This window comes from Sceloporus occidentalis, unplaced genomic scaffold (assembly GCF_023333645.1).
Source record: "Sceloporus occidentalis isolate IW3139 unplaced genomic scaffold, rSceOcc1.0.p SCAF_4, whole genome shotgun sequence".
In the NCBI taxonomy this organism is placed as follows: domain Eukaryota; kingdom Metazoa; phylum Chordata; class Lepidosauria; order Squamata; family Phrynosomatidae; genus Sceloporus; species Sceloporus occidentalis.
In genome coordinates this window covers 49,873,694-49,887,240 of record NW_028316984.1, presented here as the reverse complement: position 1 = coordinate 49,887,240, position 13,547 = coordinate 49,873,694, and the positions used below count along the sequence as shown (strand labels likewise).

The window sequence follows — 13,547 nt, the reverse complement described above, 5'->3', positions numbered from 1 at the left end:
ATAGGTCACTGTGGCCCGTTACAGACGGGCACAAAAGTACGCGCGGAACGTGTACTAGGGTTAGAAAGGGGCGGTGCTTCCGCACCCCCCCCTAACCCTAGTGCACGCTCTGCGTGCACAAAATGGCAGCGGCCGTTCCGCATGGCTGCTGCCATGAGGACGTCACGACCACGCCGCGTCTATACGGGCCGGCGTGGACGTGACGTCCTCGCTCCGTGCCAGGGCGCATAATGCACCCTTTCCGCGGAGCAGGAAGGAGCTCCGTTTCGGAGCTCCATCCTGGTTTGGTCCGCTGGGCGCAGCCTTCACACGGCTGCGCCCAGCGGACCAAAGGAGAAAGGGGCTAAGCGGCCCCTTTCTCCTCCTCCCCGCCGCCGCAGGGTGTCCTTGGGGCTTGAAGCCCCAGGGACACCCCTTTTCAGGCTGCAGGGAAGGGGCCCTTTGCCGTTTCCCCCGCAGCCCGAAAAGCGGCGGATCGGGGCCTCAGCGGCTGCCGCTCTAGACACTGAAGCCCCGATACAGCGGGGAAAGGGGCGGGTGCAGCCGGCCCCAAAGAGGCGGTCTGTAACCCGCCTGTATCTCCTTGTGATTTTAAGCTGTAATTCAAAGGACCACATGGAGATCAGAACAATAGTACATCTGTGGGGACCACTTCTGATTACACTTCTTTGTGGTAGTTGACATGCTATTTGCCCTTTATTCCAGCAACAAAAAGGGTTACTTTCAATAAATCAAGGCCTTATAGGTTTCATGATTCTGCATGAGATGTTGCAGTCAAGACAGATACTCAGAAAAAATCACATGTATGAAGAAGTCTTTGGATGTGCCCATAAGTCTGTTTGGATCCCAGCCTCATTTATCTCTGTTACATATTATCTGTGCTTTTAAAAATGCTAGGCAGGTTCCCTTTGCTTGGAGTGTCATGGATAACAGTTGCACCAAAAAGAACAAGAGAGAGGGCAAAGTGAACTACTTCCAATAAAAGTTGAGGCATCTCACCCAGAAGGTATAAGGAGGATCTAGTCAGCATAGGTTAACTAGATTTTGGCACAAAGTGTTTCTCTTTGGTTAGAATCAATATAGTCTTCATTGCTCTGTCCTGTAAACAATTCGCACAGCTTATATCATACTGATACTTTATTGGACATTTAGTATACAGTTTTCTAAAGTGAAAACAATTTTCTTTAACACAGAGAAAGTGACAAGTGGACCGTGAAATACACCACCATTATTAAAATTCATTTGAAGACAGTGATTTAACTGGAAATTCTGTGTTGTATTGCTTCTTCTGACACTTTTTAAAAAACTGAATACAAATCTGTACTTGTGAACTTCTTTGCAGGAAATTTACAAAGATGCAAATACACAGGTTCACACACTCAGAAAAATGGTGAAAGAAAAAGAGGAAGCCATTCAGCGACAGTCCACACTGGAGAAAAAGATTCATGAACTGGAGAAGCAAGGGTCTATTAAAATTCAGAAGAAAGGCGATGGTGACATCAACATTCTTCCTGTTGGGGTGGCTTCTGGGACATTGCCCTCAGGATCAGAAGTTGTGACTGGTACTGGTGGGGGTTCAGTCTCTGGCACAACGCCTTCTGTTTCATTGCCGCCACCCCCACCTCCCTTGCCGCTGTCAGCAGAAGAGTCAGAAACCGGTGAGGAGAGTTGTCTGCATAAGTAATGAATAGAAATTTCCCAAGTTATGGGAGCAATGATGGGTGCATCCACTTTCATAAATTAAATAATATCTTGTATAAGCAAAGACTGAGCACAGTCCAATAGAAAGGTAGAGATGCTTTAAAGGCTCATTGAGACAAGTGGGACTTCAGTGTGCAGTTACACACTTGTCATCTTCCCTGACAATCATTCACTTATGAGTACACTTATTGTGAAACAGCAAGGCCTGTCTCAAAGTAAATTTCTTTAAGATGAGCTGCTGATTAAGGCTGTGCACTGCACTGCAGAAATAATGCAGCTTGACATGGCTCAGTGAGATGGAATTCTGGGATTTGTAGTTTTGTGAGATATTTAGCCTTCTCTGTCAGAGAGCTCTGGTGTCACAACAACCTACAAATCTCAGGATTCCATAGACTGGAGTCATGGCAATTAAAGTATAGGATAGAGCCATGGCAGTTAAATGATGGAGCCATGGCAGTTATTTATGCAGTCCAGATGTAGCCTAAGTGTGCCTGCTTTGCTTTGGATTGCACTTAGTGTCTACCTAGTAGTGGTAGTAATTATGTAGTTTTGTCATTACTGTTCTCAAGGTGCATTACAGAGCAGAATAAGCCCCAAAATAGAGAGAAAGCTCTTTATCTTGCAGAACTTATTTGCATTTTCCTTCCTCCTAAACTTAGCCATGTTATCATCTTCCTTTCTTTTGACCAGATGCATAGGTGGTATAAATCTGAATGGCTTGCTGAAGCACAAAGACATTGTGCTAGGATGCATACATTGAGAACTAATAATAATAATAAAATTTATTTATATCCCGCCCCATCTGCACTCAGGGAATCGGGGCAACTTATACTATTAAAAATTTACATATCATATCGCTCAACCCTCCCTCCCTTAAAATAGAATTATATACTTTACAATTAAAACATGTTTTAAAAGATCACTAACAATTTAAACAATAAATAAAAACAAACAACAAATAGACAAGCAAACAGCAAACAGGATCGATCCATTACTTTCTCTCCTTGGTGGCTGGGCGTCTATTCAGGAAAGGTCTGCTGGAAGAGAGCTGTCTTAACAGCTTTTAAAAAGCTCTCTAAGGTGGTTATATGACGGATCTCATCCCGTAGGCCATTCCATAGTCTGGGAGGGAACAATAGCCAAAAAGGTCCTCTGGGCAGATAACCTGGTTTTTATTGGTTGTAGCAGATTTCTCCCAGAGGAACTGGATTTAAGAAAGTTTACATTTTCCTAGTATTAACACACTTTCTGAGCCGCTGGTTTTGTCCTTCCCCAACAGTAATTTGAATCACTATACCTCAGTTTAAAGATGTCCAAGACCAATGGCTCCTGAACATGTATCTCTTAAGTATTATTGGACTACAGCTTTCAGAAATCTGAACACCAGCCATGCTGGCTAGAGCTTCTGGAAGTTGTAGAACAATAGTGTCTGCAGACCATGGTTTGGCACCTATTAGTTTAGATAATATAATTTACTTGGACACTACCAAAATGAACTTGTGCATTCATGTGCCTGGTGTTGTGAGGACATCAAAAGAGTGAATTCAGTTGCGTTCAGTGCACAAGTCCTGAAAACAGGAAATGTCAGCACAATGACAAGAGATATTCTCTGACTCTTAGAACATTAGCGTGTTTTTAGTTAAAATCAAAGTGCTACCTCCCTTTCTCTCTCCTGGCTTCAGAAAATTGCTTTTGAAAAACAGGACCCTGAAAAAAGGTTTTGAACATGTTTCTCCTTCTTGCTCCTAGGTTTATTTGACTGCCTTTTCCCTTCCCAAATCAGCAGGTACATGATCTGGAAAAGGCTGTGTTTTATTCTGTGCATTTTAAGAGCCATGAACTGATTAGCCAAAGTAACATCCACTTTGCAGCCTCTCACATTCTGTATGCACACTATATAGAGCACCTTTCCATGTGGACTGAATATTCTGATTCCTAATGTGTAAGAGGTTTTAATGTGTTTTTTAACTGTTCTAAATTCATGTTTTCAAGTGATTTCCCCCCTAATTTTTATATTACAGATGTTTTCAAAAAGCTATATTATTTTAACATATTGTTTTGTTTCAATGTGCAAAGCACTTTAGGTCCTATATGAGAGAAAATTAGGATATGAATTAAATGAATCAATACAAATTGTTCAGAGAGAGGTAGAGACAGACCGGCAGTCAGACAGACAGATAGGGACTGACTGGGGGATAGTCATACCTTGGCTGAATATTTTCAAATGCCTTATGCCTTTTGTCTTTTTAATTTTTACAGTGCAAAATGGCCCAATGACAGCACCAGTGCCTCCACCCCCTCCACCCCCGCCCCCTCCACCCCCTCCTCTTCCTGGTCCAGCTGCAGAACCAGTACCGGCACCCCCAATCGCACCCCCACCCCCACCGTCAGCACCCCCTCTTCCAGGGACAGCCTCCCCCACAGTAGTTTTCAACTCAGGATTAGCAGGTAAGAAGTAACACAGCAATCAAAGAACTAAGATTGCCTTGGTCAAGAGGAATCTTTTAGGATAGATATTTGATTTTCAGTGATGAATTTTCTTCCTTATTGAATGACTTACTGATCCTGATGTCCTAGTGATACAAAAACATAGCAGGTGACAGGGGGAGGCAAATTTTCTTTGCATGAGGCGCTAGAGAGTTGGTCCAAAACAGAGTCGGAGTTTGAGGGATAGATGGATTAACAGTCAAAGTCATTTTCCTGTGTTTAACATTCATAGATATATCTCTTTTAAACTAGAAAACAGTACGTCTTTGTTCCAAGCTGCTATATCCATGGGAAACCAATTAGTCAGGGTGTTATTTTGATTAAGGGGGAAATAGTGGTAGGGAAAGAATTAAAAAGCTTTCCTCCCCCCGCCCCCCCCCCCCCTTAATTTGGTCTAAGATTCATCTGGTTAATTTATACAAAGGTAGAGCTGGATTGAATCAGAGATATGGCAGCCATCATGAACTTGGTGAGTCCACTCTGTCTTGTACCACTCTGCCCTCTGCACCTGTTCCAAAGCAGAGTCCAGCACTGATGAGCTCTGGTTCAACTCAGAGGAGCAATGGGACACTCTACAATGAGTTTATTGCCCCTGTGGCAGATGTGCAAGTTGCCCCAGTCAGAGTCAGAACTGTAAATGGATGGGTATCATGTATAATGTAGACATAACGCAGCACAGTGTCTTTTGACTGATAGCAGTTGGAGGTGTTTGACTAGAAGGATCCTAAGCCTCATTGCCCCCTTAGCACTCTCACATACAAAACAAAGTGAGAAGGAGCTTATTATATGGATATGAAAAGAGAAGGTCAAGGAGATGGTGGCTCATCTTTCTGAAACCTAGAAGGAAAGTGCCCCCCTCCATTTGAGAATCATTAATTTTACTTTTTGACTTGGAGTTAGCCAATTCACATAAAAGGTTCCTGAGATGCTGGCTCAGCACTTCCCAGGTGTTGGCTTGTAGCCCAGCAGCATGTTGTGAATCAAACCCATCATGCTGCCAACATCAAGTGGATGCTAATTGTAACTCTGTGGAAAAGGCCATGAAAGATTCTTCTAATGTACCTAAGAGAGAATATGACATCCCTTCATAATATATTTTAAAAGCAGGCACCTGATTCTTACCTTTCCATTTCGTCTCTCTAAATCTGAATGGATTTACATTATTTTAAAAGAGGGGAGTAGTGAGAAGCAAAAGTCAGTAAATTATACAAAGAATTTGTTTTTCAAGTCATCTAATCCCATAAATGTCCTGCTTTGGGTATTCTCTATATTCCTATTTAAAAACAAACATTTAGATGCCTCTCTGCCACTGGGGCATCTATGTGGCACCAAGGGAACTTCAGCTAGCTAAATCTGTGGCTCTCCAGCAAATGTTTTCTTTCATCTTTTCTTGAATGTAGTCCAGCATCCAGACTTGTTCATCCTTTGATAGTATATGTGAACTTGGCAAAGGAGAAATTCAGTGCCAGGATCTTAAAAGGCATCACTGTCTGGGTGGCTCCACTCAGCCTCTTCTTTCAGTCCAAAGTCCTTGGCTTGATTTTGTCATTAGTCACAGTCCTCACATAAATCTGATGATCAGTCAGCTTGTGAATAGTCTATTGTCTTGGTACAATTAATACAGTTTTCTTTTAGTCAAGTGTGACTTGGAGGAATATGAATCAAGATTCAGTCTCACCCATTAAAATCCATTCAGTCCCCTCATTAATATAAAAAGCTCTCCAACAGTTCCTAAATATTTGTGAGTATTTTAGGCAGAGCTGGAAGAGGCCTGGATATGGAACTGATGCTGAAACCAGTGCTATTTACAACATCTCTCTTGAAAATGACAGCTACTAGAAACTAAAACGAATTGCACATATTTCACTTTGATATATTCTGATGCCCCTGATGCCCATGCATGAGTAAAATTTAATTGGAAGCAGGAGGAAACTGTGTCAGAGTTTCACAAGGAAGGATGCTCCATGCCTTGGGCTTCAGTAGTTTAATTGCTAGTACTTTACTTAACTTTCTTATTATGGTTTTTATCACAAGATTATCTTTAGAAATAAAGTATAAAAATTTAATCAACAGTCAGTATGATTTAAGTTACTCTTCCAAGGGGTTTTCATCTTCCCTCAACATCGCCAAAATATTTTGAAATTACAGGTGTTGAAAGTAATTGAAAAGTGTGCATTATTTAGTCAATACATGATATCCTATGCTGTGGCTGGTTCCAATCTTACCACTGGCTTAGAGCAGGAGGGCTCCGGTGGTAGAGTAGTGGCCCTAAATCCCAGATTTTTCTGTCCACTGGAATAGATAACATTGAGTATGTGAAGCTACCATTCGTGGTTAAAAGTATTCAGCTGGCAACTAGTACCAGCTGTGGAGAGTAACAAGACTAGAAGCATCCTGGAAGGTCATGTAATCATGGGTCCATTCCCACTCCAGAAAGAAATCAATAGACTGGAATTTTATAGCACTTTGCTGTAACAGCAGGAAGATAGTCTGCTCTTCATTACTGGCCTCTACTGGCAGGTTTTGTTACAAAAAGTTAAGATAAAGTGGAGTTTCCAAATAGCAGCGTATGTTGCACCATGAATTCTGGCAGTGTGCCATGTGATCATCATATGTTTGAAGCATAACTGCCAAGTAAAACGCATCAATTGATGCTTTTGAAACCTGCTTAGATAAAAGGTTCAATAAAAGGCTTTTGATAGGAATATGATTACTCATGGCATTTTATTACAATAAGACATCCTTATGTAGGGAACTATATGTTGTCTGAATCAGGGATGAGGAATCTGTATCCATCTTGACGTGTTGGACACCAGTTCCCATCAGACCCAGGCAGCATAATCAGTGGGCGGCAATTCTGGCATTTAATGTTTGTTTGTTTGTTTGTTTGTTTGTTTAAATATTGTACTCTAGCACCATTTGGAGGGGGCACAGGTTGGACACCTCTGCGCTAATGCATGAAGAGAGCTTAAATGCCTTTTTACCTATTTACACTGTATAGATTTCCTGGTCCATATATATGGGATCCTCATGGGAAGTTTGTTATTTCTGTGAAGAACAAACTGCAGTGTGGCCTCAAGAGTCCTGTTTTATACCTGCATAAAAGTCAGATGTCATTTTTCTCTTAAGATTAAATGACCTGTGCAATTGCAATCACAGCTAACACTTTTCTTATTTATTTCCTCTGCTTCCTTGTAAGATGGGCCAATCAAGCTTTTCTGTAGGTCTCTTTTTCCTGAGTGTTTTACATGTTTTTAAACCTGTTTTCTAGTATTTCCTTTCTTCTTTCCTGTTATCATAATATATGTATATATGTGTCACTTCTAAAATCAGCTTGTTGTGATTTTTCATTACATAAAAGCATGGACTGCTTTCGAGAAGGCTTAAAGCATCATAATGGTGCATAACTTTCTAAATATATTACTTTCACTCAGTTTTAGGAGCAAAATGCATTAATATTAAGTATTACGTAATGTCTTGTGAGAAAGAAGAAATAAAGCCTGGCTACAGAGAGCCAGCATGGTGTAGTGGTTTCACTGTGGAGACCAGTGTTTAAATCCCTTCTCAGCCATGGAAACCTATTGAGTGACCTTGGGCAAGTCACACTCTCTCGGTCAAAGAGAATGGCAAAGGCAAATCCCCTCTGAACAAATCTTGCCAAGGAAACCCCTTGGTAGTTCACCTTAGGGTTGACATAAATTGGAAACAATTTGAAGGCCCAGGACACAATAAACAGCCAGTCACTGCTCTATGGTGGTTAGCTTTCACTGGTGTCACCATGTTTTTAAAAATTGATCTCGGCTTTGTTTGTCAGGTTTCATCTTAAAAGAAACCTGCACATAACTTTCATAGAGCTGGCTAGATCAATAATTTATAGCATGGGTATATACATATATATTTAAATTCTCAAGTAGCTCATTGTGGGGATTTTGTCCCTCATTCCACTACACTGCCACCAAAAAGTGATTTCCACTGCTAACATGAGGGTTCTACCCTTTATCCCAATGCTTTGATCACCAAATTTGAAGCCATCCATAGTGTTCACAGCATTTATCAAGAGTGAGAGCTTTTCCTGATCTCCCCCTCTGCCACAATGTAAAGATTTCCTCCTGTTCCACCAGTGGGATATCAACTGTGGGGACTGTCTAAATTATGGTTAAAACATTTGGGGTAGACAAAGATTCCTCACCCCAGCCTTATAACCCTTATAATTATCACTGCAATATAATTATCGTCTTATTTGCATGTATTGAAGAATGACAGTGTGGCATAATGGTTTGAGCACTTTGTCATGACTCTGGAGACCAGGGTTCGGTATCCAGCTTGGCCATGAAGCCCACTGGGTGGCCTTTGGCAAGTCACACTCTCTCGGCCTCAGAGGAAGGCATTGGCAAACCTGCTCTGAACAAACCTTGCCATGAAAATCCTATGATAGGTTCACCTTTGGGTTGCCATAAGTCAGAAATGACTTGAAGGCACACAACACATGTACAGCTCAATGGGAGAGCACATGCTTTGATATAGGATGTCTCAGGTCAAGTCCCTGACACCTCAAATTAAATGATTAGCTAGTCTTGTGCTAGAGAGTTGCTAATCAGACAACACTGGGGTAGATGACCTGGTATAAAGCCATGTGAGTTGCAAATGGAAGCATGTGGTGTAGAAATAGCGATAAGTCTGGATTTACTGTTCAGCTGAAGTCTCAACTGGACATTTTTACATAGCATAAGTGCTTAATCATTGTGGTACACAAAGTGGATCAGGACATGCGACTTATTGAAAACAGAACTCATGGACTTTCTTCCATGTGAAATTTGAGTGGGGATGGGGAGCTGTCTACTTGGCCTTTTCCTTGCTTGTGTCATGTCTTGCCATAGATGTTACTCTTTCCTCTTTTGGCTACAAGCACTCAAATTGCTACTTGAGCAATGAGACATGCCTGTCATCTGTGGTAACACAGCGTTCAGTGACTTCTCCATTTAAAAAATCATTAGAGTACTCCAAGTCATATCATAATGTACACCCTCATGCCTTACGTTAGGGATTAACAAAAGTTAGTCACTATTGGGATACTTTGAAGTGAAAATATTCTTTAACATTCTTAACCTGGTGTCTTTGGTGATGCAACCACACATCCAAGAAGAGGTGGCTTTTAAGCAAAATAAAGAGTGTAAACTTTGATTGTGGTTTTAGATCTTAGAGTATATCATAATCTCACATAGCATCATTGCATGGCAACATTGCATGACATCAGCATTTGGGCTATCACAGACAATGGTGAAACAGAACAAAGAGATAAATTCTAGATGGACCACTGCCCATCTGTACTTTACTGAACAAATTTGAAAAAATCTAGTACAGATTAAGTCTCTCCTGTTCAAAATGCCTGGGACCAGAAATGTTTTGGATTTCAGATTGTTTGGATTTTTTTTTCAATATTTGTGTATACATAATGAGATATCCTGGAGATGGAACCTAAGTGTAAACATGCAGTTCATTTATTTTTCATATGCACCCTATACACATAGCCTGAAGGTAATTTTGTACATAATATTTTTAATAATTTTGTGCATGAAACAAAGTTTGTGTATACTGAACCTTCAGAAAACGAAGGTGCCACTAACTGAACCACCCATGAAAAAGGTTTTGGATTTTGGAGTATTTAAGATTTTGGAATTCCAGATAAGGGAGACTCAAGCTGTATAGTTTTATCTGTAACCTGAAACTTTGTCCAAGAAAGTGGGTGAATTGGTGGGATGGAAGAAAGACGTTTCTGAGATAACAAGAATTTTGGGATATCTAATCCTTAAGAGCAGTGGTCCTCTGAGAATATTACTCAGTTCATAATAAGCTGTAATAGGTACTACTACCCTGTGTTTTGTTTGATGGTGGACAGCTACCATCATATTAAATTGTTTCCTGATCAATTGCATGCTTCATTTTCACTCTACTGGCTAAATGGCTTTATTCAAAACTGGAGGAATGAGCAGTGGTTCTCCCCCCCCCCTTTTTTTTTTTTTTTTTTTTTGGTTGTGTGAACTCTGCAAAAGATGTTAAACCTTTACTAGCTTCTAAACCAGTGCCAGATAGTTATACTTGTGGTCAAAATATTTAGAAAAAAGAGCTAGTATTTTCTCTACTTGTGATAAGACTACCTACAGTTATATGGTATGATATGCTCAAGGGTTTATGTTTGCAACACAAAGCACTGGACACTAAGACTGTGCAATTTCAGTTTTGACTTACCAGTGCTAAGATATTTGTAAGAAAAGGCCTGGATTTGGTTGACTGGTTTAAATAATTTACTTCTCAACTGTGGGAAGTCCATTTTAAAAAAAACTTTCTTAATTACATTTTAGATATTAGATGCTCTCATGAATGTTATAAGGGAATTTGATGAAGATTAATGATTATAGTTAATGAATTACTGATTGCTAAATATTTTCAGTGATGGACATTCCATCAGCACTTTTGGCTGAAAACTAGTGGCTTAAAGGGTCAGAAAGGGTTTTTTTTTCACTCTTAGTAATTAAGCTATATTTCTTTGTTTAAACTTATTATACTTTGCCCATTAATGGTTAATGAGGAAAGCATCCCTTCAGAGAAGATTTAGTAGACTAATGCAGAGATAGGTCAAAGCAACTAATAATCCAAGAAGTGACTGCTGAGACTTGATAATGTTCCTTTTATTATTTAAAGTATAGATTTTGGCGTATTTAAAAGTGCACGAGCTCTTACTCTCTACTGAACACACTGCAAGTCACAATTGTCCCTTGGGTATTTTGAAAATCAGGCTCTGCTTCTTGTGTCTCCAAAGCACCATTTGTTTACTCCAGACTGACATTTTCAGCAAGATTATGGACTCAAACCTGTAGTTACAGAGACTAAGTGGTGCATTATGCAAATGTGACATACACGGACTTGAATACCATCAGTGCCATAATGTTTTTAGTCACAAATCACACATCTGTGACCAAATCAACAGATGCACAAACATGTGAGCTTCCTGGTTCTATAAACAAGGGCACATAAGAATGTGTAACCACTGTAGTTATGTAGCTGTGCAGTGACTCCTGGCCCAACTTCTCACCCCCAGTCACCAGGAAGCAGCCACTAAGATCAGTGGGGTCTGTTTTCCTTTCAGTTGGGAAGCAACTGACTGACATTCCCCTGTTGGTCAGGAAGCAGCCGAGTGAACTGCCCATCCCCTCCTGTAAGTGATTTCTGGTGTGACAGTCAGAACCAATTCCCCCCCCCTGCTGCCAGAGCTTGCTTGTTTGAGGGGAGGATGGGAAGACCAATCAGTTGCTTTCCAGTTGACAGGAGAACAGACCCTGCTGACTGCAGCAGCTCCTACCTGGTAAGGGTAATTGAAAAACTTTCTTGTGGTCCCCATCTATCCCCTGAAGTAGAAGATACATAGAGATCACAAATACAAAACAGTCACAGATGTGTAACTCTAAGTGAATTCTAGCCAGAATTGTGTCTAACTGCAACCAGTTGCCTAAGTTGGAAGACACTGGGATTGGCACCATGAAATTTCACACTTTGAATTCTTTGCAGCACATGTCATCCCTTCTGTTCATCTTCACTGAACCATTTAGTCATGATGTCTGTGATTTTTAAGGAACTACATTGTTGTTTGCTTTAAATAGTAAGCTCTGCATAAAAATAGTGAGCTGTGCATAATTTCCTATGCCAGACAGGCAATGCTTTTTTTAGTTCTCTCACTTTTTGTGGGACCATGATATTAAAAGGTGACTATCACAGGACATTGCCAAAGTTACATGGGTAACTAAAAGGATGCCACATACTTTTAAAGATATGTGTTGTAGTAATCAAAACATTGGCTTGTTTTACACTAAATCATATGCCTTACTTCTTAGAAGTTATGGCAGTTGATTACTTGTGTCTCAATGGAGCAGTGAATTTGATCTGGGTTCAGGTCTGAAGATGTTGAATCTTATCCTCCATCAGCACCTTGGATAGTTCCTTTAAACCTGGGTTAGATTCACTGCCCCAATCATGTGGGAGCCATCCACAAGTAGCTTTGAGTTCATTGAGACTTTTCCCTAGTGTGTTGGGAGCTGCACTCTCAGATTGGAAAAAAAATATGTATTTATATCAGAACATATATGTATATAGGAATGATAGGTGGGAACTAGTGTGGTGTAGTGGTTTGAGTGTTGAACTACAACTCTGGACAGCAGTGTTCAATTGCCCACCCAGCCATGGAAACCCAGTGAGGTGACCTTGGACATGTCGTACACTCTCAGCCCCAGAAAATCCTGTGATAGGGTTGCCTTAGGGTTGCCATAAGCCGGAAACAACTTGAAGGCACACAATAACAATCATGAGTAACACAGAAAATCTGTGTAAAAATCTATTATTTTCAAAGTCTTTGTAAACGTTTGGTGGTAATTGTTTTAAGACTTGCTAGACTTCCTCCAGTGTTGAACTGCCATCTCTCAGACTTGCTGTTGGATTAGTCCAGATGTTGTTGTTGTTTTTTTACTATTTTTTGTACTGGTTTTTTTAATAATAATTGAAATGTATAATTACACTCTGTTTTTGTTTTCATTTTTGTTTTTAAAGCTGTGAAAATCAAGAAGCCAATTAAGACAAAGTTCCGCATGCCAGTATTTAACTGGGTAGCTCTGAAACCCAATCAGATTAATGGAACAGTCTTCAATGAAATTGACGATGAAAGGATCTTGGAGGTATGAGACCTTTGCAACTTTTAATGAGGGCCAGGGAGAGAATACATGGGTGTGTTTGAAAGTTGTTCTTCAAAAGGAATCATATTGACTTGCTGTCAGCGAAGTGAGCTGTAGTGAGTTTAAAATACAGTCAGCCCTTCATATCTACAGATTTTCTATCCACGGATTTAAGCATCCACAGATTAAAAATACTCAAAAATAACATATATTCCAAAAAGCAAAACTTGGATTTTGCCATTTTGTGTAAGGGACACCTTGTTACTCTCCCATTGTATTTAATGAATTTGAGCATCCACAGATTTTGGTATCCATGAATGGTCCTGGAACCAAATCCCAGCAGATACCAAGGACCCACTGAATTCTATTAGTAATTTAACCAGAGATTTGGTGTTCCAATTTTCAATCTGAATTTTAAAAGATTTGGATGCTGAATCTGTTTGAGGGATACAGTTGTCCCTACTGACCTGGAAGCCACCATCAGCAAGTGGTTGCCATTTAGCAGTCCAGAGAGTGGGAGCTTCTTCTACTAGAGCATGGATGGGCAAAGTGGACAGATTGTGCACAAGATCTCAAAGTTTACAAAAATACCAAAAAGGTGGTGATGGTAGGGAGAACACTTGAGCTTCAGGGGAGGGGGTG

General features: G+C 40.5%; 1 protein-coding gene across 12 annotated transcripts in view; it reads left to right on the top strand.

Moving 5' to 3' along the window:
- FMNL2 (formin like 2) overlaps positions 1 to 13,547 on the top strand; it is a 267,683-nt gene that overhangs the window by 222,432 nt on the left and 31,704 nt on the right. For 7 of the 12 annotated variants that reach the window (XM_089520011.1, XM_089520012.1, XM_089520015.1 and 4 more), the window contains 4 exons: positions 1,343 to 1,658; positions 3,961 to 4,149; positions 7,388 to 7,408; positions 12,784 to 12,908. In XM_089520011.1, coding sequence (XP_089376137.1) covers positions 1,343 to 1,658; positions 3,961 to 4,149; positions 7,388 to 7,408; positions 12,784 to 12,908 — 651 coding nt within the window. The remainder of the gene's footprint in view (positions 1 to 1,342; positions 1,659 to 3,960; positions 4,150 to 7,387; positions 7,409 to 12,783; positions 12,909 to 13,547) is intronic. The other 5 variants (XM_089520017.1, XM_089520020.1, XM_089520010.1 and 2 more) reach the window with 1 other exon arrangement.